Raw genomic sequence first — 27975 nt, 5'->3', positions numbered from 1 at the left:
AATTGAGCCTTTGTTGTTCATGCAGAGGCACAATGACTGGATTAATGATGTTATTCAAGTAGTAATGACTTGTCACTGTAACATTCACAAAGTGTAGGGCAGCTCTGTATTGACTACACACACTTGCCCACACTGTAACACCACCGCCAACAAAGGCTCATCTGGTGACAACAGTGGCTGATGCATTGCACTGTCCTTGAAGTCTCCGACATCATTGGCAGCCATCATTTTTGCTCGGCGTAAATTCACTTTCATCAGTGAACAGCACTGAGTCCCATTGGTCCCATGTCTCTGGCCTGTGCCTGGTGGTGTGGTTAGGTACCCTTGCAGGTCATCTAGCACACAGACCACGCTGATGTAAACCGTTTCAAATGGTCTGACGTGACACATGGGTGCATCTCCCCTCCCTTACATGTGCCTGGAGTTGTGTGGCATTCATAATCTGGTTTTGAAGGGCATTGTTCACAATGAAGTGGTCATCACTGTGGGATGTGGCCAAAGAATGTCCACTCCTCTGCCTTTCTGTGACTCTTACAGAGAGACTGTATCTCTGTTGCAACCTGCTGACACTTTAAGCTCAGTCGCCACTTCCGTCTGAGAACATCCTGCTTGAAGCCTCGCAATGGCGAGAGACTTTTGGTCAATTGTTATGAGTCATCTTGGTCTCATGATGACTAAATGTAAACAGCATAATGTGGAGGACTGTTTACATACCAGTTCTAATTGAACCCTGAAATTTATTGGGCAGTTTTTTTATTTTAAACTTTTTATTGAAAGATTCCACAAAATATTACATGCATGTGACATTGAAGTGTAAAATCAGAGTAATCCAAGTAATCACCATCCACAATATCAGTTATAAAATCATACTTTCAATAACAAAGTAAGCAAACAAAACAAGTGAAATATAACATTAACCCCTTAAGGACCAAGCCACTTTGTAGATTATTGACCAGGCCTTAATTTTGAAATCTTACCACTGTCACTTTATGTGGTTATAACTCGAACGCTTCAACGGATCCCGCTGATTCTGACATTGTTTTTTCCTGACATATTGTTCTTCATGTTAGTGGTAAAATTTCTTCGATATAAGGCCGGTTTCACATTAGCGCTTTTTCAGCGCACGCACGGCCGGGGGTAGCTCCGCCCCCGAGCCGGCTCTCTGCCCGGCGTGCCCGCCCCTTGCTTGTAGCGCCGCCTACTAGCGGACAGCGGCGCCTGCGATCGGCGCACCCTATCTTTAGCATAGGGTGCGCAGATCGTGCGCAGGCCGTGCGCTAGTTGCGCTTTGACCTGCGCTGCGCACTTTTGACGGTGCGCCGTGCGCGCCAAAATCCGAAAAGTTTGATTTTGGCGCGCACGGCGCACCGTCAAAAGTGCGCAGCGCAGGTCAAAGCGCAACTAGCGCACGATCTGCGCACCCTATGCTAAAGATAGGGTGCGCCGATCGCAGGCGCCGCTGTCCGTTAGTAGGCGGCGCTACAAGCAAGGGGCAGGCACGCCGGGCAGAGAGCCGGCTCGGGGGCGGAGCTACCCCCGGCCGTGCGTGCGCTGAAAAAGCGCTAATGTGAAACCGGCCTAACATGCGTTTATTTGTGAAAAAAAAAAAAAAGGAAATTTGGCGAAAAATGTTGAAAATTTTGCAATTTCCAAACTTTTAACTTCTGTACCCTTAAATTAGAGACTTATGTCACTCAAAATAATATTTACCACATGTTAACTTTACATCAGCACAATTTTGGAAGCATACGGTGTATACTCGTGTATAAGCCCCCCCCCCTAATTTTGCCACAAAAAACTGGGAAAACTTATTGACTCGAGTCTAACCCTAGGGTTGAAAATGCAGCAGCTACTGGTAACTTTCAAAAATAAAAAGATACCAATAAAAGTAAAATTAATTGAGACCTCAGTAGGTTAAATGTTTTTGAATATTTGAATATCCATATTGAATCAGGAGCCCCATATAATGCTCCATACAGTTCAAGATGGCCCCATAAGATGCTCCATACAAAATACACCCCATATAATGCTGCACAAAGGTTAATAATGGCCCCATACGATGCTCCCTAGAATAATATGCCCCATATGCTGCTCCATAAAGGTTATGGCCCCATAAGATGCTCCATAGATTATGCCCCTATATGCTGCTCCCATAAGATGCTCCATACATTATGCCCCCACGTGCTGCTGCATTTAAAAATAAAAAAACAACATACCTCTCTGTCGCTGGGGCCAGGTGCCGCTGCTTGCTGCTGTCTGGCACGTCATCTGTCAGTGACGTTCAGACGGCAGGGGGCGTGGCGCGCACTAACACGTCACCGCGCCCTCTGCTGTCTGAACGTCACTGACATGACGTGCCAGACAGCAGCAAGCAGCGATGGACCCAGACAGGTGAGTATCGCTATACTTACCGGTCCTGGCACGGTCTTTTCAGCCCCCAGCTTCTCTGCGATCTCCCTTCAGCGGTCATGTGGTACCGCTCATTACACCTCATGAATATGCGCATATTCATGAGTGTAATGAGCGGTACCATGTGACCTCTGAAGGATGGAAGGGAGATCGCAGAAGAGCTGGGGGCTGCAGAGACCGTGCCAGGACCGGTAAGTATGGGCTGAAAATCTGCTTATATTCGAGTATAAACGGTAATTTTTTTTATATATATAGAGATAGATAGATATATATATATATATCTATCTAACCCATCTCTTCAACCTATCACTAACAACTGGTGTTTTCCCCTCAAGCTTTAAACATGCCTCCATCACACCTATCCTCAAAAAGCCCTCTCTTGACCCATCCTCTGTATCTAGCTATCGCCCTATATCACTTCTCCCATATGCCTCCAAGCTACTGGAACAACACGTCTACCTTGAACTGTCCTCCCATCTCTCTTCTTGCTCCCTCTTCGACCGCTTACAATCTGGCTTCCGGTCACACCACTCCACTGAAACTGCCCTTACTAAGGTCACCAATGACCTCTTAACTGCCAAGAGCAAGCGACACTACTCTGTCCTCCTCCTCCTGGACCTGTCGGCTGCCTTTGACACAGTGGACCATTCCCTATTATTACAGACCCTCTCATCCCTCGGCATCACAGACTTGGCCCTCTCCTGGATCTCATCATACCTAACAGACCGGACATTCAGCGTCTCCCACTCACACACCACCTCCTCACCTCGCCCCCTATCTGTCGGAGTCCCACAAGGTTCAGTCCTAGGGCCCCTGCTGTTCTCCATTTACACCTTTGGCCTGGGACAGCTCATAGAATCTCATGGCTTTCAGTATCATCTTTATGCTGATGACACACAGATCTACATCTCTGGACCAGATATCACCTCCCTACTAACCAGAATCCCTCAATGTCTGTCCACTATTTCATCCTTCTTCTCCACTAGATATCTGAAACTCAACATGGACAAAACAGAATTCATCATCTTTCCCCCATCTCACGTGACCCCCCCTACGAACCTATCAATTACAGTAAATGACTGCCCACTCTCCCCAGTCCCACAAGCTCGCTGCCTCGGAGTAATCCTTGATGCTGATCTCTCCTTCAAACCACATATCCAAACCCTTTCCACTTCCTGCCGACTTCAACTCAAAAATATTTCACGCATCCGTTCATTCCTCACCCAAGAATCTGCAAAAACCCTAGTCCATGCCCTCATCATCTCTCGCCTTGACTACTGCAACCTCATGCTCTGCGGCCTCCCCTCAAACACTCTCGCACCCCTCCAATCTATTCTAAACTCTGCTGCCCGACTAATCCACCTGTCCCCCCGCTATTCCCCAGCTTCTCCCCTCTGTCAATCCCTTCACTGGCTCCCAATTGCCCAGAGACTCCATTACAAAACCCTAACCATGACATACAAAGCCATCCACAACTTGTCTCCTCCATACATCTGTGACCTCGTCTCCCGGTACTTTCCTGCACGCAACCTCCGATCCTCACAAGATCTCCTTCTCTACTCCCCTCTTATCTCCTCTTCCCACAATCGCATACAAGATTTCTCTCGCGCATCACCCCTACTCTGGAACTCTCTACCACAACATATCAGACTCTCACCTACCATCGAAACCTTCAATAAGAGCCTGAAGACCCACCTCTTCCGACAAGCCTATAACCTGCAGTAACCACCGATCGACCAAACCGCTGCACGACCAGCTCTACCCTCGCCTACTGTATTATCACCCATCCCTTGAAGATTGTGAGCCCTCGCGGGCAGGGTCCTCTCTCCTCCTGTACCAGTTATGACTTGTATTGTTTAAGATTATTGTACTTGTTTTTATGTATACCCCCCTCACATGTAAAGCGCCATGGAATAAATGGCGCTATATATATATATATATATATATATATATATATATATATATATATATATATATATATATATATATATATATATTTTTATTTATATTTATATATTTTTTTTTTTTTTTTTTTGGGACCACCTTACATTTGAAGTGAGTTTGGGGGGGTCAATATAACGGATGATACCCACAGTGACACCATTCTAATAACTGCACCCCTCAAGGTGTTCAAAACCACATTCAAGAAGTTTATTAACCCTTTAGGTACTTCACAAGAATTGAAGCAATGTGGAAGGAATTTTTTTTTTTTTTTTGTCAAGGGTCGCAGGAGAAAATGAACCACAATATTTGTGCAATTTCTCCTGAGTACAACGATACCCCATGTGTGGAGGAAGACCAATCTTTAGGCACACGGCTGAGCTCAGAAGGGAAGGAGCATCATTTGAGATTTTGAACGTCAAATTGGCTGGAGTTGAGATCGGACGCCATGTCGCGTTTGGAGAGTCCCTGATGTACCTAAATGGTGGAAACCCCCCATAAGTGACCCCATTTTGGAAACTAGACCCCCCCCCCCAAGGAACTTATCTAGATGTGTGGTGAGAGCTCTGAACCCTCAAGGGCTTCACAGAAGCTTATAACGTACAGCCATAAAATTGAAAAATCATATATTTCCAGGACGTCCCTCCTGACAGCCCTATGGAGGTTGTCCTTCCTTTCATCCTTACGGGCCTGGGGGATCAGGGTCCGCACTCCAGCTCACCCCTGTTAGATGGTCCGGGGCGGCAACCCCCTAAGGGGGGTTCTCTGCCAGACGTCTCGTGGAGCTGGGCTCCGGGACTTGGAGCCGATTCCCCTCAGCAGGGCTCTCGGCTCCCTCCGTTGCACGCCGCATCATTCCAGGCGCTGGAGCGTCGGCGGCCGCGTCACTTCCGGGCGCCCGATGACTGCTTCCGGTGGTGTCAGAATGGGAGCATCAGAGCACAGACTCCAGCAGTGGTGACGCGGCGGACATCGTGGATCCATCCCACTCAAGGTTGGATAAAAGAGGCCGGGAGGATCGGCCATACAGGTCCGCCATAATCGCTCACCACTATGGATAGCGCCGCAAAAGCGAGCGATTAGCCGGAGCAGCCAGCGCCTGTAAGTAGGGGGCACGAGGGGCAGCATAGATCAAAGACAGGAGCGGTAAATAAAAACTCGTGTGCTTTATATTAATGAAAAGACGGCACTGACTCCTGCAGCGTCAGCCTCCAGGACATCGGGCAGACCCAAATGCCCCATCTGTGCCAGCAGACTACCGGGGTCATGGAAAAAACCCATATGTGAAGACTGCACCCTTAGGATCATCAGAGGCGAGCAGGCCTCTTTCCTTGCAGAGATGTGCACAATGGTTAGAGAGGAGGTCCAGGCCTTCGTCTCAGGACTGCTACCTACTCTGCGTCTCAGCCAGCTGAAGAGACCAAGATGGGAGTCAGACCAGTCATCAGACGAAGAGGTTCAGTCGCCAGGTTCGGACACGGAGGAGGAAGGCGAGATAGCCTCAGAACCTCCCGAGATGGGGAACAGCTACCTCTTCTCCTCGGAAAGCACGGACAAGCTCCTCTGCACCGTGAGAAGCACCATGCAGATCGAGACAGCCTCAAAGACTCAGTCCATCCAGGACGAGATGTTTGGGGGCCTAAGAGCTAGGATTCGTCAGGTCTTTCCAGTTAACGACCATATCCGTACAATGATTCTAGAAGAATGGGAGGACGCCGAGAAAAGACTGGTCGTGCCTCGAGATTTTAAGCTTCGACTACTGTTTAACCAGGAGGACATTAACACTTGGGATGAAGTTCCGAAGATCTACACCCCGGTGTCAATGTTGTCAAAGAAAACCTCAATCCCTTTCAAAGATTCCTCTAGTCTCAAGGAGCCGATGGACAAGATGGCCGACATGCTCCTTAAAAAGGCTTGGGAGGCCTCTGTGGCGGTTATGAAGACAAACATAGCCGCCACATCGGTCGCCAGATCCATGCATCTATGGATCGACCAGTTAGAACACCAATTAAAAGGGAAAATCCCTAGAGGTGATATCTATCTTAGTGGGCCTTCCCCTGTTAAGAATCGCAACTGGATTCCTGGTGGATGCGTCAGCAGAATCTGTGCGATTTGCGGGCAGGAATAATTCTTTATCCACTGTGGCTCGTCGAGCCATATGGATGAAGACCTGGTCGGGGGATTACCAGTCGAAAAATAATTTATGTGCCATACCCTTCTCAGGCGGGAGTGTGTTTGGGCCGGCCTTAGATAAGATTATGGAGAATGCCTCTGACAATTAAAAAAAAAAAAAAGGGGTTTCCAGAGGAAAATCCAAAAAGACCTTTTCCCTTTCAGAGGCCCTGTCCTTACCAAAGACAGGAATATAGAGGGGAAGGGAAATCAACTCGCTGGGAATATATGAAGGGGGTGAAAAGTAGGGCTCCAGACAAAGTTCCAGGAGTAGGAGACAATGGTGCCATACCAGTAGGGGGCCGCCTCAAACACTTATTGGGGGCATGGGAACTCATCACCAAGAATCGGTGGATTCTCAACACGGTTTCCCAGGGCTACACGCTCGAATTCAGACCCCCCCCCCAGCAGGGTTCATAGTTACAATTCCCTGGTCCAGAGCCCTTATAGATCCTATATGGGCAGACGTAAAAGACCTGCTAAGTTCAGGAGTAGTGGTCCCCGGTCCCAGAAAGAGGTCAGGGCCACTATTCAACCCTCTTCACAGTAAAGAAACCGTCGGGGGAGAGTCGGACCATTATAAATTTAAAACCACTAAACCAATGGATCCGATACAAAAGATTCCGGACGGAATCTCTAAAAACTACCATCCCGCTGATAGACAGGAACTCCGCGATGTGCACAATAGATCTAAAAAGTGCGTACTATCACGTGCCCATCCACCCTCACTCTCAGAAGTTCCTACGGTTTGCACTGAAAATAGAGAGCAGGTACTACCACTTTCAGTTTCAGGCTCTTCCCTTCGGCCTGGCTTCAGCACCGCAGGTTTTTATGAAGCTGGTTGCCAAGATCGTGGCAGACTTGAGACAGGACGTCATAATCATTGTGCCATACCTGGGCGATTTCCTTGTGATATCTCATTCGGCATCGGAGTTAAAAGACCATCTAGTCTCGGTAATTGCCATGCTCGAAGATCTAGGATGGATCCTGAACGAAGAAAAATCAGACCTGCAGCCCGGGACCCAGAAGAAATTCCTAGGAGTCATGTTAGATTCCAAAAGAAGAATCTCGTTTTTACCGGAAGGGAAAAAGCCCATCATGAACAAAGTTCGTCCGCTACGGCGAGATCTAATATCCATAAGGGCCACAATGAAGATCCTGAGTACCCTAACAGCATGCATACCCTGCGTAATGTGGAGCCAGGCTCACACAAGAAGCCTGCAAAGGGAAATCCTGACAAAATGGGACAGATGGCAGTCCTCTCTGGACAGGGAGATTAGGCCGTCCTCAGCCTTGAGATCATCTCTAAAGTGGTGGATCAGTCACAGAAATATTAGCCAGGGGGTGCCTTGAATCCTGTCTCCATGCGTGACCAATGTCACGGACGCCAGCAGAAAAGGATGGGGAGCCCACCTGGAGGGAAGATACCTGCAGGGAACATGGCCCGGAAACATCAGCGCACAGTACTCAAACTACAGAGAACTACGAGTAGTTTGGGAGACACTAAAGCGAAGCAAGGCGAGTCTACGGGACCCGCACATAAAGATTGTCGGACAACGTGACCACAGTAGCCTTTCTACGCCATCGGGGAGGCCCAAGACACTGGAAGCTTCAGGACTTAGCAGCCCGCATCCTCACCTGAGCAGAGAACAACGTTCGCTCCCTATCAGCGGTACACCTAGAGGGCTCCAGCAACAACATAGCCGACTATCTGAGCCAACACCCCCCCATTGCTATAATACAGAGAGTCCTCAGGAAAATCTAGGAGGAAGGAGCATGGGTCATGCTAGTGGTACCCTTTTGGCCCAGGCAGAGTTGGTTTCCCCTCCTGAAGAAGATGGCTCAGGAGGTTCCACTCAATCTACTGACAGCAGTAGATCTACTCTCCCAAGGCCCAGTTCTGCACCCAAATCTGCAGAACCTACAGTTCTCAGCATGGATCCTGAGAGGAAGATCCTAAAAACCAGAGGCCTATCTGACCAAGTGATCTCCATGATGCAGGCCATCCGTAAGCCCGTTACGATCACAAGCTATCGTAAGATTTGGAAGACGTTCTGCTCGGAAGGTGGTATTACACCCCCCCCCATAAACCTATCTCGCCCAGATATCCCTCAGATCCTAGACTTCCTCCAGGTAGGATTTGACAAGGGTCTAAGCCCAAGCACATTGAAAGTTCAAATAGCAGCTTTAAGTACTTTCTTTGATTTTTGCCCTGGCTTCTCACCCATGGATAGCATTGTTTACAAAGGCCATCCAGAGATTGAGACGCACGGTGAGGAACACAGTCCCCCCGTGGGACCTAAATCTGGTACTTAATTCTCTATGCAGACCTCCATACGAGCCAATATCCGAGATAGACATCACAAAGCTTACACAAGAGACCATCTTTTTGGTGGCCATCACCTCAGCCAAACGTCGAGATCCAGGCCCTATCAGTCCAGAACCCCTATATTCAGATTTTCGAGGACCGCATAATGCTAAAGCTAAACCCCCCCCCCAGGATCCCTCCCTAAGGTAGTATCTCCCCAGAATCTAAACCAGGAGATAGTCCTACCCTCATTCTGCCCGGTCCCGAAAAGCGATAAAAGATTTTCACTCATTGGACGTCAGACGAGCGGTCACACGCTACGTAGAGGTCACTCGAGTGGCGGCAGGGCACAAAATTGTTTATCCAGTACGGCGGTAAAAATAGGGGTAAAGGTGCATCTACACACACCCTAGCAAGATGGATAACATCAACTATCGCCTCAGCGTACAAGGCCGAGGGATTACCTATACCAGAGGGGCTTAGGACCCATTCCACTAGGGCAGTAGCAATGTCCTGGGCAGAGAGGGCGGGAGCGTCAGAGCAAATATGCAGGGCCGCCACCTGGTCTACACTAAACACTTTCTGTAGACACTATAAATTGGATGCGCTAACAGCTAGCCAGGCGACCTTCGGTCATAAGGTGCTAAAGAATTCCTACTTTGGTATTCTCCATTGTGCTGTCAGGAGGGACGTCCTGGAAAATGGAGCTTAGACCTACTGGTAAGGTTATTTCCAGGAGTCCATCCTGACAGCACAGGTAGTTCCCTCCCGATGAGTTGTATTTGTAATAATATGCTTGTACAAAATCTCAAATAATTGCATCCAGACTGACGTGGTACTTTGAAAAATCACTGGAGTGTGGGTGGGGACCGTTAACCTCTCGTGAATTTCCTGTCCCTGTAAGGATGAAAGGAAGGACAACCTCCATGGTGCTGTCAGGATGGACTCCTAGAAATAACCTTACTGGTAGGTCTAAGCTCCGTTTTTCCACAAAAATGATCTTTTCATCCCCAATTTTTATTTTCCCAAGGGTAACACAAAGCCAAAAGTTATTGTGCAATTTGTTCTGAGTACGCTGATACCCCATATATGGGGGTAAACCACTGTCTGAGTGCATGGCAGAGCTCGGAAGGGAAGGAGAGTGGTTTTGGAATGCAGACATTGATGTTCTGCGGGCGTCATGTTGCGTTTGGACAGACCCTTATGTGCCTAAACAGTAGAAACCCCCTCCCATATGTGACCCCCGTCTTGGAAACTAGACCCCTCCCCCCCTAAGGAGCCTATCTAGATGTGTGGTGAGCACTTTGAACCCCCAGGGGCTTCACAGAAGTTTATAATGTAGAGCCGTGAAAATAAAAAAATCATTTTTTTTTTTTTTCCACAAAAAATGCTTTTTGCTCCCCAATTTTTGCTTTCCCAAGGGTAACAGGAGAAATTGGGCCCCAAAAGTTGTTGTGCAATTTGTCCTGAGTACACTGATACCCCATATGTGGGGGGTAAACAACTACGATCGCATTACTGTGATCTTTGGGAGGCAGAATGAACAAATCCACAAAAGGTAAAGAATTTGTTTTATTTTTTACACCGTTCCTCGTGCAGTATTAGTGATTAGACGACTTTATTCTTCGGGTCGGTGCGATTACAGCGCTACCAGATCTATACCCTTTTTTTTATGTTTAGCTTCTGTCACACTAAAAGCTTTTTTTTTTCCTTTTTTTTTTTTTTTATAAGATTTTTTGCAAGAAATACTGTGTTCCCTGGATTAATTACTGCCAAAGTTCCAAAAGAAGAAAACCTGGAGCCAAAGGAGGCATGCGGGCCTGTAGTAATCATGATACAGCACACCAGGACGGGAATACATGTTTTTTTTTTAGCGTGCCAGAGCGAGTGGGAGCAGCAGCTCGTATACAATTACCTTGCTTTGGCACTTTCCACATAGATGATGCACATACAAACACGCATGCACACACAGTATAATGTTCCCGCACGCACAAACACGCATACACACAGTATAATGTCCACACATATGCACGCACATACGGACTCGCGCACATGCATACACAGTATAATATCCCCATACACACATGCCCGTGCATACACACAGGTGCACGTATACACACAGTATAATGTCCGCACATACACACATGCATGAACATACAAACACATACACAGTATAATGTCCCCACACACGGAGATACAGATGCACATACATGCATACGCACGTACACAGTATAATGTCCGAAAACACACATACGCGCGTACACATGCATATATGACGCACATACACAAGCACACATACGCACAGTATAATGTCCCCATACACACAAACACACGCATGTGCAAACACTTGCAGAAGTACGCACACATGCATATACAGTACAGACCAAACGTTTGGACACACCTTCTCATTCAAAGAGTTTTCTTTATTTTCAGGACTATGAAAATTGTAGATTCACTCTGAAGGCATCAAAACTATGAATTAACACATGTGGAATTATATAATTAACGAAAAAATGTGAAACAACTGAAAATACAGTATGTCTTATATTCTAGGTTCTCCAAAGTAGCCACCTTTTTGCTTTGATTACTGCTTTGCACACTCTTGGCATTCTCTTGATGAGCTTCAAGAGGTAGTCACCGGAAATGGTTTTCACTTCACAGGTGTGCCCTGTCAGGTTTAATAAGTGGGATTTCTTGCCTTATAAATGGGGTTGGGACCAACAGTTGTGTTGTGCTGAAGTCGGGTGGATACACAGGTGATAGTCCTACTGAATAGACTGTTAGCTGCTTTTTTCTTGCCATAATACAAATTCTAAGTAAAGAAAAACGAGTGGCCATCATTACTTTAAGAAATGAAGGTCAGTCAGTCCAAAAAATTGGGAAAACTTTGAAAGTGTCCCCAAGTGCAGTGGCAAAAACTGTTAGGCGTCGGGTTCCTGCCACTGCACAGCAGGAATCCAGAGCCTTGCATTCGGCGGTCTCCCATTCTCCTTTGGCCGCAGTGGAGCCTGCTCAGCAGACTCGTCGGTCCCGGCGTTCTACCCAGACCAGCAGTGTGGGAATGGTTGCTGCTGCCACCTCTGGTTCAGGTATGACAATACAACCTGGCCAGCAGCAAAAGACTCCAGAGTCTAAGTCCTTCCGTCGTTCCACTGAGCATGCTCATGGGACGATTCCCCATTGGGGATCAGGAGTCACATGCTCAGGTCCTTCTCCAGTTCTGATTGGTCCATCAGGGGGATCTGGAAGGTTCCGGAAGGTCTCGGCTATAAAAGACTCGCATGCCCGCTCGGCCATGTGTTAGTATAGACTCTAGTTGCTATATGTGTGGATGATGACAGATGCATGTACCTGGTGAATGACTTATTAAGATTCCCCTCCCTTGGATATTATGCATGTGGTTAGGGTATCAGTATTAGAGTCAGCGCCAGTCAGTGGCTAATCTATAGGCCACAGTGCACACCAGTCCACAGCACTAGCGTCCGATGATGTTGCCTACTATAGGGCACTATCGTACCGCGGCAGTCACTGTCGCTCCGCTGCAGTCAGCCTCAGTTAGCGTCGTTCGCGATTGCGTCGCCGCACGCTCAAGTAGGTCTAGAAGGGCGCCGACCCGTGTCCTTGGGTCCGAGTCCTGTGACCATATACTGAGCGTAAATCTCTCCGAGCTCTGTGAGCTTGAACAGGCTCGGTATTTGTGTTTAGCGGTTCGGCGGCTCTGTGAGGCAACAGAGTTCGCCCTGTGCACACCGGGTGACGTTTAACCCGCGTGTGTTCGCCATTATACCGCCATATTGAGCATCCGCCATTATCTAGCAGCGGTGGACCCCGGGCTGCGAACGCACCTACTATTATTTTATAATTTGGTGCGTTCCGCCAGCCCTAACAAAAACCATCAAGCGCTACAAAGAAACTGGCTCACATGAGGACTGCCCCAGGAAAGGAAGACCAAGAGTCACCTCTGCTGTGGAGGATAAGTTCATCCGAGTCACCAGCGTCAGAAATCGCAGATTAACAGCAGCTCAGAATAGAGACCAGGTCAATGCCACACAGAGTTCTAGCAGCAGACACATCTCTACAACAACTGTTAAGAGGAGACTTTGTGCAGCAGGCCTTCATGGTAAAATAGCTGCTAGGAAACCACTGCTAAGGACAGGCAACAAGCAGAAGAGACTTGTTTGGGCTAAAGAACACAAGGAATGGACATTAGACCAGTGGAAATCTGTGCTTTGGTCAGATGAGTCCAAATTTGAGATCTTTGGTTCCAATCACCGTGTCTTTGTGCGACGCAGAAAAGGTGAACGGATGAACTCTACATGCCTGGTTCCCTCCATGAAGCATGGAGGAGGAGGTGTGATGGTGTGTGGGTGCTTTGCTGGTGACACTGTTGGGGATTTATTCAAAATTGAAGGCATACTGAACCAGCATGGCCACCACAGCATCTTGCAGCGGCATGCTATTCCATCCGGTTTGCGTTTAGTTGGACCATCATTTATTTTTCAACAGGACATTAATCTTTATTTTTATATAGCGCTAACATATTCCGCAGCGCTTTACAGTTTGCACATATTTTCATCACTGTCCCTGATGGGGCTCACAATCTAAATTCCCTATCAGTATGTCTTTGGAGTGTGGAAGGAAACCGGAGTGCCCGGAGGAAACCCACGCAAACACGAGGAGAACATACAATGACCCCAAACACACCTCCAGGCTGTGTAAGGGCTATTTGACCAAGAAGGAGAGTGATGGGGTGCTACGCCAGATGACCTGGCCTCCACAGTCACCAGACCTGAACCCAATTGAGATGGTTTGGGGGTGAACTTGACTGCATAGTGAAGGCAAAAGGGCCAACAAGTGCTAAGCATCTCTGGGAACTCCATCAAGATTGTTGGAAGACCATTTCCGGTGACTACCTCTTGAAGCTCATCAAGAGAATGCCAAGAGTGTGCAAAGCAGAAATCAAAGCAAAAGGTGGCTACTTTGAAGAACCTAGAATATAAGACATTTTCAGTTGTTTCACATTTTTTTTTGTTAATTATATAATTCCACATGTGTTAATTCATAGTTTTGATGCCTTCAGAGTGAATCTACCATTTTCATAGTCATGAAAATAAAGAAAACTCTTTTGAATGAGGTGTGTCCAAACTTTTGGTCTGTACTGTACACACAAACATGTACTTGCGCACATACATACATACATACATACACATACATGCACACATAAGCATACATACACATGCTCATAAACACATCCAGCATACATACAAGCACACATACGCATACACACGCAGACGCCATCTTTGGACACTCAGGTATACAAAGATGGTGGCTGTGTGACGCCTCACACTGGCCTACTGCAAGATTACAGGAATACATCGGAGGGGAACTTGGTGGGAGCTAATAAAGTGGATAATGAGGTATCTGTCTATTTTGTATGTAATAAAACATTTCTGTTTTAATGGCCTGCTGTCATACTGACGGCTGGCATTAGCAATACGGCTTGATATCAGCTGCCAAAAAAAAGCTGACATCAGCGCCTTTATTACCCAGTCTGCCACCGCTACACGGCAGCTGGAAGAGTGGAGTAACTGCCAATTCTGGGGCGGCTGCTGGCTGCAATTTTCAGCGCGGGGGGGGGGGGCCCAGAACGCTTGGGCCTCACCACGCTGAGATTTCCAGCCCCCAGCTGTCTGGGTTACCTTGGCTGGCAATAGAAGACATGGCGGAGCCCATGCCAAATTTTTTTTTTTTTTTTGTTTGTTTGTTTATTTAAATAACTAAAAAAAAAAAAAAAAAAAAAAAAAGCTTCCCTGTATTTTTCATTGCCAGCGACGATAACGCCAGGTAGCGGGGGTTGGCAGCCAGTAGCTGCTTGGATTACCTGCGCTGGCAAGACAAGATACAGCGAAGCCCTACACATTTTTACCAGGAAATTAAATATCGTAGATTGACACTTTATTATTACCCCCCCCCCCCCCGCAAAAAATAGATTTTTAACTAAAAATACATTTACTTACATACATTTGGGAGAGAGCACGGTGGGGGAGGAGGGGAGAGACATTTGCCACTCCCAGCGCCACAGAGCTGCCTCCATCATGATGTCACTGCCCTCCCGATGCGATAGGGGCCCACACCTAGTTATATATAATTAATTTTTTTTTCCACCCAAATTCATCAAAGCTTTTACACTACAAAACTGGCTTCTAACCCTAAGGTTGCAATATTTACTTTTTTTTTTTTTTTGCAATTTTTGTCGTTTTCATGACTTCTTCTCCCAGCACCACTGAAACTTGCAGCTCTGTGGCATGATGCTACCACTCATCTAATTCAGGAGTACTTTGTGGACATTATGTCGGAACTCTTACTCAATTCTTAACTGACGTCCAATTACTGGTGAGGCACAAGGCACTTGTCAGACTCTTCTGATTCATTACAAGGCGCATCACACCCCCTCATGAAGACAATCTAGAAAAAAAATTGCTGGTTTTGATGAATCAGGGCTGTGAGCTGGGTCTAGAGTACATTTCTGGTTTAATTTATCTCATTAAGGCTGGTTTTACACTTGCTGTGTGTGTTTTTTTTTTTTTTTTTTTTTTTTCTGGATGTTTTTGCGGCCCCAATGCATTTCTATGGGACCGCAAAAAACGGGCCACAAATATTAGTAGGAAGGCCGTGCTCTGTATGGCCATGAGGGCTGTATTTGCGGCCGTGAAAAAAAAAAAAAAAAAAAAAAAAATCGAGCTTGCTCGATATTTTTCATGGCTTACGGACACGGCCACGACCACAATGCATTTCATTGGTACCGCAAAAACGTTAGGTTGTTTTTGCGGTACACTGTGTTTGCGGATCACCGTATTTTTCCCTGCTATTTGTTATAACAGGGAAAAACGGTGATCTGTGAAGGTCTTTGCGGCCCGTTTTTGTGGAAGAACGTGAAAATTACGGTCATACGGCCCGCAAAAATCACGGCAAGTGTAAAACCATCCTAAAGTGTAATTTTGATCAATTTACCAGGTGAGCTCCCCTACTCTCCCTTCTGAGCAGTCTTCGCTCGAACTCCCTGGGGCTAGTGGAAGGACAACAGTTTGATAAAAGACGCCTTGAGTGTTTAAAACGCGTGACTATATCGTGCCATGTGAACTTTGCCATTGCCATGGTTTTTTAAGAAGCATTTTCTAATAAACTTTTGGATTTCAAGAAGCTGGAACATATCTCCTTTTTTATCATCAGTACTACACGCGTGACCGCACAAGTTCCGTGCTTCAGCAAGCCCGTATGACGCTGCGGGTGAGCCGGTTCATTTTTTTTCTTTAATCGCATCCGACCCTCTGACTGAGACAATCGCAGCATGCTGCGATTGTCACCGATTTTCGGATCGAATTCGACAATATAAGTCTATGGGGGCGAGAATATATATTTTTTATACATGTCATAGAGACACATTTATACATATATTTCTAATTCATACAGTTCATCAAAGCAGAATAGCCGCAGAGAAATTTGCCGGCTTTTGGATATTTATTCTCCTGCCCGACATGAAATGACACATGGTTTACATATAGTTAACCATTTCATTTCATGTTTTTTTTTTTTTTGGTATGTCTATCCCTATTAATTTGAGTGTTTGTGGGTTAAATTTTGGAGTTGTAGGGGTTAATTCATTGTATGAAATTACGGGGACTCCCTGCAGCCTCAGTGACGTCAGCAGGAGTCCCTGCAATTTAATACAACGAATTAACCCCTTAAATTAACCCCTACAACTCCAAAATTTAACCCACAAACACTCAAATTAACAGTGATAGACATACCAAAAAAAAAAATGAAATGGTTAACTATATGTAAACCATGTGTCATTTCATGTCGGGCAGGAGAATAAATATCCAAAAGCCGGAAAATGTCTCTGCGGCTATTCTGCTTTGATGAACTGTATGAATTAGAAATATATGTATAAATGTGTCTCTATGACGTGTGTATGTATGTGTATGCATATGTGTGTGTGTGTGTGTGTATATATATATGTGTATGTGTGTGTGTATATATATATATATATATATATATTATTGTGTCTAGATCTATTAATTCGTTTGTGTGGGGAAACCTGTCATTGGGCTCCATTATTTGTCCATTTTGCCATCCTGCGAGAAAATCTCGCCAGACAGATGTCAAAAGGATGCTTACATGCGATTAAAATCGCATCAATGAAGAAAAAACGCATCACTGGTTAAGATACCTTTGTGCGATTTCGGACCGTTAAAATGGGACTTTTTTTTTTTTTTTTTTTCGTTGTGTGTGACTCCTGCCATACTGAGGTAAAAAAATTGACCAAATACTGAGTGTGGCCTTAAACTTAAATTTATTTACTTTTTTTCCTCCAGCAAAACCTTTTTTTTTTTTTTTTTTTTTTTTTCAGGACTCAAAGTTCAGCTTTGCTTCCACCACAAAAACATGGACACAGGTCAAAAATGCCAGACATGTTCCTGAAAAAATACACATGCAAATGTAGCAGCTGGAGGGAAGTGAATTGGTCTGGAATAATTTACTGAAGGGCTCATACCTATTTGCGAGAAAAAAAAAAAAAAAGTCTGAGTGTCATGCGGTTCCCCCCCCCCCCCCCCCACTGATTATCCACATGAAATGCTTATGCAATCCGCATACAATGCGATTTAAACGTGAGGTTTTACATAGAGCAGTTCTCGCTATGCAAAAACTCATGTTAAAAATATAATATAATCAGAATCGGTGATAATTCAATTGTCGGCTTCTTTTTAATTCATTACAGAACCCGACATGATATGAGACATGGTTTACATATGTCCCTCACTAATAATTTTAGTAGTGTGTGTGTAAAACTTTGGAGCTGTAGGTGTTAAATTATTCACGGAAAAAACTTGACGACATTGAGGCTGTGCAGACTCCCCCCGCCTGACCGAAGGTGAACTGACACCATGGGAAAATGTTCAGAAACTTTCTCACGCTAATCAGTTCATGTCCCGTCAGACGGGGAGGCTGCGCAGGCAGCTTTTCCTTCATTCCTCCTTGGTTTACAGCCGGGCCGGTCGCATTAGCGCTGCTCCCGGTTGTAAACTATTTAACCCCTTCAGATGGATTGTAGTGTGGGACTTGACTGTACGGCGGACAGGTATGGGATATTGTTGCTTTTTTATTTTGGATTTTTTTTTACAGGAGAACGATGGCTTTGACTGGATTGGGAGTGAAATAAAGATGGGGGGAAAAAATGTGCGGGCCATTCCATGGTAACTTACACTACATTCACCACAAGCCAAAAACTGAGTTAATAATGGCTACAGACGGTTCTTTGAAGGCAGGCACAAAAAATAATGAATGTATATTGTGCAAATTGCCTCTTCAGAGAAAAAGAGGACTTGAACTCTATAGTGCCACCTGTTGGTAGTAGCGATCCTACAAGTCACAATCAACCCTTTAACGAGTCTTGTAATATGACTTAGGTTAAAAGCCAAATCAGAATCTCAATTTGCAGACACGGTGTTTCGAGCTATTGGCTCTCGTCAGTGCATATTGTACATTACACATATTCTCAATAGATTTTAACACAGTTTGATTTTTCAACAATAGATATTAAATACGAAATACAGTGTTATTACTTGGTAACACAAAAAGGAAAGGCAATTGTCCATATCATGAGACTGCCAATTTTTCTGCTCTGGTAAACAGGGGAGAACCACTATTTTTATTGTATTAAAACACCATAGTCCAAGCAACTTTAACAAATTTATGTTAACCTCTCAAGTTAAATGCAACAATATTTATTACAAGAAATGTAGGTAACTTACGTTACAACACAATATAGTAACTTATGTTACAAAACAAATAATGTGTTCAACTTTGTCAGTGTTCATATTTGAGAAGGCAAACTGACTTTATTTAGACAAAACATGGGCTGCATGTGAATTCATTGGTGTGAACTACATATGTAGACTAAAATTTAGTATAAAAATGTAATCAATCAATATTCATACTTCAGTCAACATTTTTGCAGAGTGGAAAGTTTGATTACAAAATATGACCTTTGATCAATTACATATTGTAGACTAAATCTTAGGCTGTGTGCCCACGTAAGCGTTTTTTTTTGCGTTTTTACCTGCAAAAATGCTTAAAAATCACTGAAAACAAGCATCCCATTCATTTTAATGCATTCTACACTTTTTGTGCATATTGATGCGTTTTTTTCCACGAAAAAAATGAATCGTGGTAAACGCAGCATGCTCGTTAATTTTGCGGAAAGTCCGCGTTTTTAGCTATTCTATGAGACTGGGGACGCGCAAAAAAAAGCAGAAAAAAACGAACATTTTCTGGGAAGGAGTCCGGTTTTTATGCAGACACTTTCTGCATACGTGGGCACATAGCCTCAATCTAAGCCTACATATGTGGGCCAGCCCAATGAATTCAGACAGTCTAATCACTACTGAGCATGTACATAAAGTTCAGCACAGATTCATCTCATCTACGACTCCCCAGCACTGGTCACTACTGAGCATGTACATAAAGTGCAGCACAGATTCATCTCCCCTACGACCCCACAGCACTGGTCACTACTGAGCATGTACATAAAGTTCAGCACAGATTCATCTCCTCTACGACCCCACAGCACTGGTCATTACTGAGCATGTACATAAAGGGCAGCACAGATTCATCTCCTCTACGACCCCACAGCACTGGTCACTACTGAGAATGTACATAAAGTGCAGCACAGATTCGTCTCCTCTACGACCCCACAGCACTGGTCACTATTGAGCATGTGCATAAAGTGCAGCACAGATTCATCTCATATATGACTCCCAGCCCTGCCTTACTACTGAGCATGTGCATACAGTGCAGCACAGATTCATCTCCGCTATGACCCCACAGCACTGGTCACTACTGAGCATGTGCATAAAGTGCAGCACAGATTCATCTCATATACGACTCCCAGCCCTGCCTTACTACTGAGCATGTACATAAAGTGCAGCACAGATTCATCTCCTCTACGACCCCACAGCACTGCCTTACTACTGAGCATGTGCATACAGTGCAGCACAGATTCATCTCAACTACAACTCCACAGCACTGCCTCACTACTGAGCTCCGGCGTACTGCTCTGCCCTGTGGAGAGCAGAGTACTGCAGTGCGCAGGGGGAGCCCAAAAACAATGGTCCCTCTCTGGGCTAGTAATATCTGCCCTCAGTCACTGGCTTGCCCTCTCTGGCGGAAAAAACGGCACGGGAGCCAACGCCAGTTTTTTCCGTGAATTAATCCTTTAATTACACACACGTACTACTACTAACATTCTTAGTCAGGGACATATATAAATCTCACTGATATGTAAACCATGTGTCAGATCCAGTTGGGTTCTGTAATGATTTACAGATGCCAACAATTGAATTTTCACATTCTGCTATCTATATCTTTATTTAAAAAAAAAAAATAGTGTGTATACATAATATATATAGTACTAGATTATGGCCCGATGCTATTGCATCGGGAGGATGCGATAGCATCACACCTCTTGCCATGTTAACCCTCAACACACACACTCCTCAACACACTCCTCTCACCTTTCACCATCTCCACTCACTTTTTCACTCCACATACGACCCCTTCTCTCACTCCGTCTCTCATACTCACGCCGTCATCGCCGCTGCTCCACGATCCCCGACATCTTCTTCCACCGGCGCCATCCTGGATCCAGACGTTGTCCACGCCGGCGACATGTTGTTGCGGCGACGCCATCTTGAGTATCGTGAAATCCCGCGATAGTCAAGATAGCGTCGCCGGAAGAACATGTCACCGGCGTGGACGATGTCGGGATCCAAAATGGCGTTGGCGAAATCTCGCGAGTTTTCGCCGACGCCATTTTGGATCCCGACGTCGTCCTCGCCGGCGACATGTTCTTGCGGCGACGCCATCTTGACTATCGCGGGATTTCGCCGATCCAAAATGGCGTCGCCGGCGTGGACGACATCGGGATCCAAAATGGCGTCGGCGTAATCTCGCGAGATTTCGCCGACGCCATCTTTTTGGATCCCGAGTCGTCCACGCCAGCGACATGTTCTTGCGGCGACGCCATCTTGAATCTCGCGGGATTTCACGAAATCCAAGATGGCGTCGCCGCAAGAACATGTCGGCGGCCTGGAGAACGTCTGGATCCAGGATCGCGGCGGCGGAGGAAGATGTCGGGGCAGCGACGATGACGGTGTGAGTATGAGAAACGGAGTGAGAGAAAGGAACGTATGTGGAGTGAAAGAGTGAGTGGAGGTGAAAGGTGAGAGGAGTGTGTGTTGAGGCGGTGTGGTGTGTTGAGGGTTAACATGTGCGTGTGTGTGTGGTGACGTCACCGGTTACAACTGGACGGAAGTTGTTACAACCGGAAGCTGCTTAGGGCATTTATTATTATAGATGATGAGGAAGAAGCCGTCTGTTGTTGGCGGTGATGGCGTGTAGAGGCTTCTTCAGCCAATGTAATAGATTTAGAGTTAGGGGATTCGTGTGTGAGACGACGGCGTTTATAAGCCTTAATCTTGTCAAGTCGATGCTGTTTTTCCTCAGGAGTCTCATTAGCACGGCGTTGTTTTTGTCGTAGTGCTAAAGCTGCTTTCCTTTCACTGGCATTGGCATACTGTGCATCGGTATTGAATGGTGGTATTGATAGGGCAGAAACAGATTGCTGATTAGTTATGTCAGTGAACGGCATATGGGATGAAGTGTAGCAGTAAATTGTTCCACATGCTGATGTGGAAGCATCCTATTGTGAGTCTAATAATAATGATGAGGAAGAGGCCGTCTGTTGTCGGCGGTGACGGCGTGCAGAGGCTTCTTCAGCCAATCTTATGGATTTAGAGTTAGGGGATTCGTGTGTGAGGCGACGGCGTTTATAAGCCTTAATCTTCTCAAGGCGATGGTGTTTTTCCTCAGGAGTCTCATTAGCACGGCGTTGTTTTTGTCGTAGTGCTAAAGCTGCTTTCCTTTCACTGGCATTGGCATACTTTTTGTTATGACTCGTGTTGGCACAGGTAAAGGAGTCTATTTGGCAGTTATCTGGCAGTGAAGAAGGCGTCCTGGAGTATTGTAGAGTAAACAGATACTAATTGACCCTGTAATTGCCCAGCAGTAGTTATGAAGTGGTAGTGGCAAATTGGCCCTGTAGTTAGACACCGGCAGAGGAGCAAGGCAGCAGTAGTTATGGCGGTAGAGGCAAATTGATCCTGTAATTAGACACCAGCAGAGGAGCAAGGCAGCAAGTAGTTATGGCGGTATTGGCAAATTGGCCCTGTAATTAGACACCAGCAGAGGAGCAATGCAGCAGTAGTTATGGCGGTAGAGGCAAATTGATCCTGTAATTAGACACCGGCAGAGGAGCAAGGCAGCAGTAGTTATGGTGGTAGAGGCAAATTAGCCCTGTAATTAGACACCGGCAGAGGAGCAAGGCAGCAGTAGTTATGGTGGTAGAGGCAAATTAGCCCTGTAATTAGACACTGGCAGAGGAGCAAGGCAGCAGTAGTTATGGCGGTAGAGGCAAATTAGCTCTGTAATTAGACACCGGCAGAGTAGCAAGGTAGCAATAGTTATGGCAGTATAGGCAAATTGGCCCTGTAATTAGACACCGGCAGTAAACAGGCATAGGACCAAGGCAGCAGTAGTTATGGTGGTACAGGCAATGCCAAGCGTCCGCACAGCAAGTCGGCGTGAGGTAAATGACGCAATTTCACGAATGCAAGATGGCGTCGGCGAAATCTCGCGAGATTTCGCCGACGTCGTTAAGGCTGTGTGCACACGCTGCGGATTAGGTGCGGATTCATCCGTGCGGATTTTGTAAAATCCGCAGGTGAAACCGCAGGTCAAAAGACCTGCGGTTTTACCTGCGGATTGCTCTGCGGTTTTTCATCTCCTCAATAGAGGAGATGGCAAACCGCAGGAGAATCCGCAGAAAGAATTGACATGTCAATTCTTTCTGCGGATTGAAAACCGCAGATAATCCGCGCGGAAAACTCCGCACCGTCTGCACTGCGGTTTTTGATTCCCATAGGGAATCATGGTACTGTACACCGCAGCAAAAACTGCTGCGGGTCCGCAGCGGCCAAAACCGCTGCGGAACCGCAGCAAAATCCGCAGCGTGTGCACACAGCCTCACACCTCTTGCCATGTTAACCCTCAACACACCACACCGCCTCAACACACACTCCTCTCACCTTTCACCTCCACTCATGTCCACTCACTCTTTCACTCCACATACGTTCCTTTCTCTCACTCCGTTTCTCATACTCACACCGTCATCGTCGCTGCCCCGACATCTTCCTCCGCCGCCGCGATCCAGGATCCAGACGTTCTCCAGGCCGCCGACATGCTCTTGCGGGACGCCATCTTGGATTTCGTGAAGTCCCGCGATATTCAAGATGGCGTCGCCGCAACAACATGTCGCTGGCATGGGCGACATCGGGATCCAAAATGGCGTCGGCGTAATCTCGCGAGATTTCGCCGACGCCATCTTTTTGGATCCCGATGTCGGCGGCCTGGAGAACATCTGGATCCTGGATCACGGCGGCGGAGGAAGATGTCGGGGCAGCGACGATGACGGTGTGAGTATGAGAAACGGAGTGAGAGAAAGGAACGTATGTGGAGTGAAAGAGTGAGTGGAGGTGAGAGGAGTGTGTGAGGCGGTGTGGTGTGTTGAGGGTTAACGTGCTTGTGTGTGTGGTGACGTCACCGGTTACAACTGGACGGAAGTTGTTACAACCAGAAGCTGGTTAGGGCATTTATTATTATAGATAGTGTGCCGGCTTTTCAAAGGACACTGGTACGTTTTTTTTTTTTTTGGCTGAGAAAAAAATAGCAAATGAAATGTCATCTATTGAATAACATTTGGATCGAGTGCAATCCGATTTCGTATCCGTATTTGTTGCCAGTGAGTATGAGCCCTAAGACACTGTCAAAGCATTGAGTTTGTAGGACAATGTTTAATGTTCACACTTTCATCAGCCATTGAGTTGGTTGGTCAGGTATTGTTCAATCTCACACCTTGGCCAATGTTTACTTCATGCGCATCGCTAATTTAATTAAACCATTCTAATCCCAACTTCCATCTCAGGAGACCAAGACAAGATGGTAAACCTAGGAAAATCACAAAAATAAATGGGTATCATATTGCTGTACTTTTTAGGATTGCATTGTTCCGCTTACTTGCCGCATGTGGCTGTGCCCACCATGCGAAAAGTAAGCAGAACATTTGCGGATGGTACCCACGGCCCGGAGGAGAGGAGACTGTCCTTCGGGCTGTGCGTACCATATCACTGTAAAAAATAGAATTAAAATAAAAAATATTGTTGTTCTCACCTTCCGGCGTCCCGCGCAGCCTTCCCGCCTCTCTCCACGCTCCGGGTCCCGGTAATCCTTTGCAAGAATGACCGCGATGACGTTGAGATCTCGCGGGAGCGCGACGTCTCGCGGTCATTCCCGCAAAGGATTACTGGGACCGGGAGCGTGGAGAGAGGCGGGAACGCTGCGCGGGATGCCGGAAGGTGAAAATACCAATATTTTTTTATTTTTTACATTTTTTCTTTTACTACTGATACCGCATAGGCAGCATCAGAAGTAAAAAGTTGGTCACACTTGTCAATCTGTCAGTCAGTTCTCCAAGCGATGCTGCAGATCGCTTGGAAAACGCAAGCATTTTGCAAGTTAAATACGCTTGAAATTCGCTAGTTTTTCCGCGGGAAAATCGCGGGAATTTAAAATGCAATTTCCCCCCCCCCCGCGGAATGGAATCCGGAATTCTCGCGGTAACTTCCGCAAGAGTTCCACTACGTGTGAACGTAGCCTAATGAGCATGCTGCGTTTTTTACCGCGAAGCGATTCCACCGCTTAAAAAACTGCAGCATTAGCACAGCATTGCGGCATCCCATAGGATTGCATGGGATGCTTATTTTTCGCGGCAAATTCACGCGTTTAAAACCGCCGCGAAAACGTGAAAAAACCGCCACGTGTGAACTCAGCCTTAGAAGGGAATTCTGTACCAAACTAGAGCTGCCGCCCCTTCATTGTAAGTTTCTGGCTTAGTGGAACTTCCGCTAGTCTGCTTCATGTGAATGCATCCTTGCCGCAGTTCCCTGCCTAGTAAGGGTGGTAAGAAAGGGACAGCATAGCGTGGTGGTGTGCCATCATTTTATAAAAAATAACTCTAGAATTATTAAATATTGATCAATGAACATATCCTGAGTACCAGAGCAAACTAATAACGAGAGTAAATGTAATTGCAGCCCACTGCTCTTGTTTGTTATCCTAGTATACGAATACTTGATGTTGTCTCTTACGCAAATGATCCATGACAACTGTTAGAGATGCAACAGAATTGGCACATTTTAATATGCTCTAGAGGGTTTCTGACTGTAGGGAAAAAGCTATTCTCCCAATGGGCAACATGAATGGTCAGGAAACCTACTGGCAGTCACCCAGTAACTCTTATCTGCTGTGTATTGTATTCATATTTTGTTCTGTGTAATAGTGCTATCTATTAACTAGTGGATTTATGGTTCGTGCAGGCAGCCGTGAAACCTGAAGCTCCTGGCTTGTAAGAAATCATCTGTTTTGTAATGCAAGACGGCCAACCACAAGAGGTAAGCAGCTGGTCCAATAGCTGTATTTGCATCATGTATTGAGGACCCGAATCTTTTTTTTTTTTTTTTTTTTGGTAATTTCCCCTGCCAGTGGCTTTAGTATACTTTTTTGTGTATGTGTGTGTGTGTGTGTGTGTGTGTGTGTGTGTGTGTATGTGTATATATATATATATATATATATATATATATATATATATATATATATATATATACACACACACTATGAACCCATTCTACGCCCGGGTGGCGAGGATTTTAATTGGTATATGGTCTCCCATCCTGGTATGTGCTGCCACCCTCCTATCCCGGTACGCATGGCACCCCTCAGTCCTATCTTGGTATGCATGGTCCCCTCACCCCCCTTTTCATGGTATGCATGGTACCCCTCATCCCCCCCCCCCCCCAATCCTGGTATGCATGGTACCCCATTCTTCATCCTGGTCTGCATGGTCCCCTCACCCCCCTTTTCATGGTATGCATGGTACCCCTCATCCCCTCCCAATCCTGGTGTGCATGGTACCCCATTCTTCATCCTGGTCTGCATGGTCCCCTCACACCCCTTTTCATGGTATGCATGGTATTCCCTCATCCCCCAATCCTGGTATGCATGGTCCTCTCACCCCCCCCCCCCCCCCCCCATCCTGGTATGCATGGTACCCCTCATCCCCCCAATCCTGGTAAGCATGGTCCTTTCACCTCCCTTATCCTGGTATGTATGGTACTCCCTCATCCCTATCCTGGTATGTATGACCCGCTATCCTGGTATGCTTGGTACCCTCATCCTCCAATCCTGATATGCATGGTCCTATCACCTCCCCTATCCTGGTATGCATGGTCCCCTCACTCCTATTAAACTACACACATACAAAAAAAAAAAAAAAAAAAAAACTTTTATACTCACCCTTCTTTCCTGTGCTCCAGCGCTGTCACCACGTTCTGCTGGAGGCCGGGGGAGGAGTCTGGCGCCGGAGTACGCTGTCCGGCGCCATATTACTGAAGGCACACTGCAAGTGTGTCTTCAGTAAAATGGCACCGGATCGCGCTATGCGTAATTCCGGCCACACTCCCGCCCCGGTCTCTGGCCGAAGAGAAGCGCCGCGGCAACGCTCCTCCCGGTCAGGTAAGTACGGCGTCGGAGATGTCGGTATGCAGTGTGTACGGTACCACCATCTCCGGCGCCATACATACTCCTCACCGCTGACTGCCTCATTCTGTCTGGAGCCAGACTGCGCAGTCTATAAAGGTTTCAGACAGAGTGACGCTTACAGCGTTATATTATAGATAATATATATATCTCTCTTCAGCAGATCCCACTGATTCTGAGTTTTGTTTTTTTTTTCATGACATATTGTACTTCATGGTAGTGGTAAAATTTCTTCGATATAGCATGAGTTTATTTATGGAAAAGAAAAAAAAAAAAATGGAAATTTGGCAAAAATTTTGCAATTTTCACACCTTTTTTAATTTTTTATTTTAATTCTTAAATCAGAGAGTGGTGTCACACAATACTTAATAAATAACATTTCCCACATGCCTACTTTACATCAACACAATTTTGGAAACATAATTTTTTTTTTTTTGGTTAGAACGTTATAAAGGTTAAAAGTTGACCAGCGATCTCATTTTTTTCCAAATTTTACTAAACCATTTGTTGTGTTTTTTTTTTTTTTTTTTTGTTTTTCTTTTTTTTTTTTTTTTAGAGACCACCTCACATTTTGAAGTGAGTTTGGGGGGGTCAGTATAACACAATACCCAAAAGTGACACCATTCTAAAAACTGCACCCCTCAAGGTGCACAAGACCACATTCAAGAAGTTTATTAACCCTTCAAGGTGCTTCACGAGAACTAAATCAATGTGGAAGGAAAAAATGAACATTTTACTTTTTTCACAAAAAATTTAATTTTGAATCCATATTTTTTTTTTTTTTTTTTTTTTTTTTTATTTTCACAAGGGTATCAGGAGAAAATGGAGCACAGAATTTGTTCTGCAATTTCTTCTGAGTACGACGATACCCCGTATGTGGGGAAAAGCCACTGTTTGGGTGCATGACAGGGCTCAGAAGAGGAGTGAGCACCGTTGAACTTTTTGAGCTCAAAATTGGCTGGAATCAATGGTGGTGCCATGTCTTGTTTGGAGACCCCCTGATGTACCTAAACAGTGGAACCCCCCCCCCCAATTCTAACTCCAACTCTAATCCCAACACACCCCTAACCACAAACCTAACCGTTACACACACACACACACACACACACACACACACACACACACACACACACACACACACACACACACACACACACACACACACACACACCTCTAACCCTAATCGCAACCCTAACTTTAGCCCCAACCCACCTTAACCCTAATGGGAAAATGGTAGTAAATACTTTTTTTTTTTTATATTGTATTATTTTTCCTTAACTAATGGGGTGATAAAGGGTTTTTGAACTTACTATAATATTTTTTTTTTTTTTTTTAATTTTGATCACACTGATGGAGCCTATCACTGTGATCAAAAT

The 27975-nt window shown here is 45.8% G+C and overlaps 1 protein-coding gene across 4 annotated transcripts in view; it reads left to right on the top strand.

The window, feature by feature from the left end:
* The window catches only part of TRABD (TraB domain containing), a 143189-nt gene that overhangs the window by 14658 nt on the left and 100556 nt on the right, over window positions 1-27975 (top strand). For all 4 annotated transcript variants that reach the window (XM_073573450.1, XM_073573449.1, XM_073573453.1 and 1 more), the window contains exon 2: window positions 25381-25455. In XM_073573450.1, the coding sequence (XP_073429551.1) occupies window positions 25432-25455 (24 nt within the window). In that variant the 5' untranslated portion in view covers window positions 25381-25431. The remainder of the gene's footprint in view (window positions 1-25380; window positions 25456-27975) is intronic.

Source organism: Dendrobates tinctorius, unplaced genomic scaffold, assembly GCF_039654945.1.
Source record: "Dendrobates tinctorius isolate UK_male_01 unplaced genomic scaffold, ASM3965494v1 ptg000035l, whole genome shotgun sequence".
In the NCBI taxonomy this organism is placed as follows: Eukaryota; Metazoa; Chordata; class Amphibia; order Anura; family Dendrobatidae; genus Dendrobates; species Dendrobates tinctorius.
This window is presented reverse-complemented; position numbering and strand designations above follow the sequence as displayed.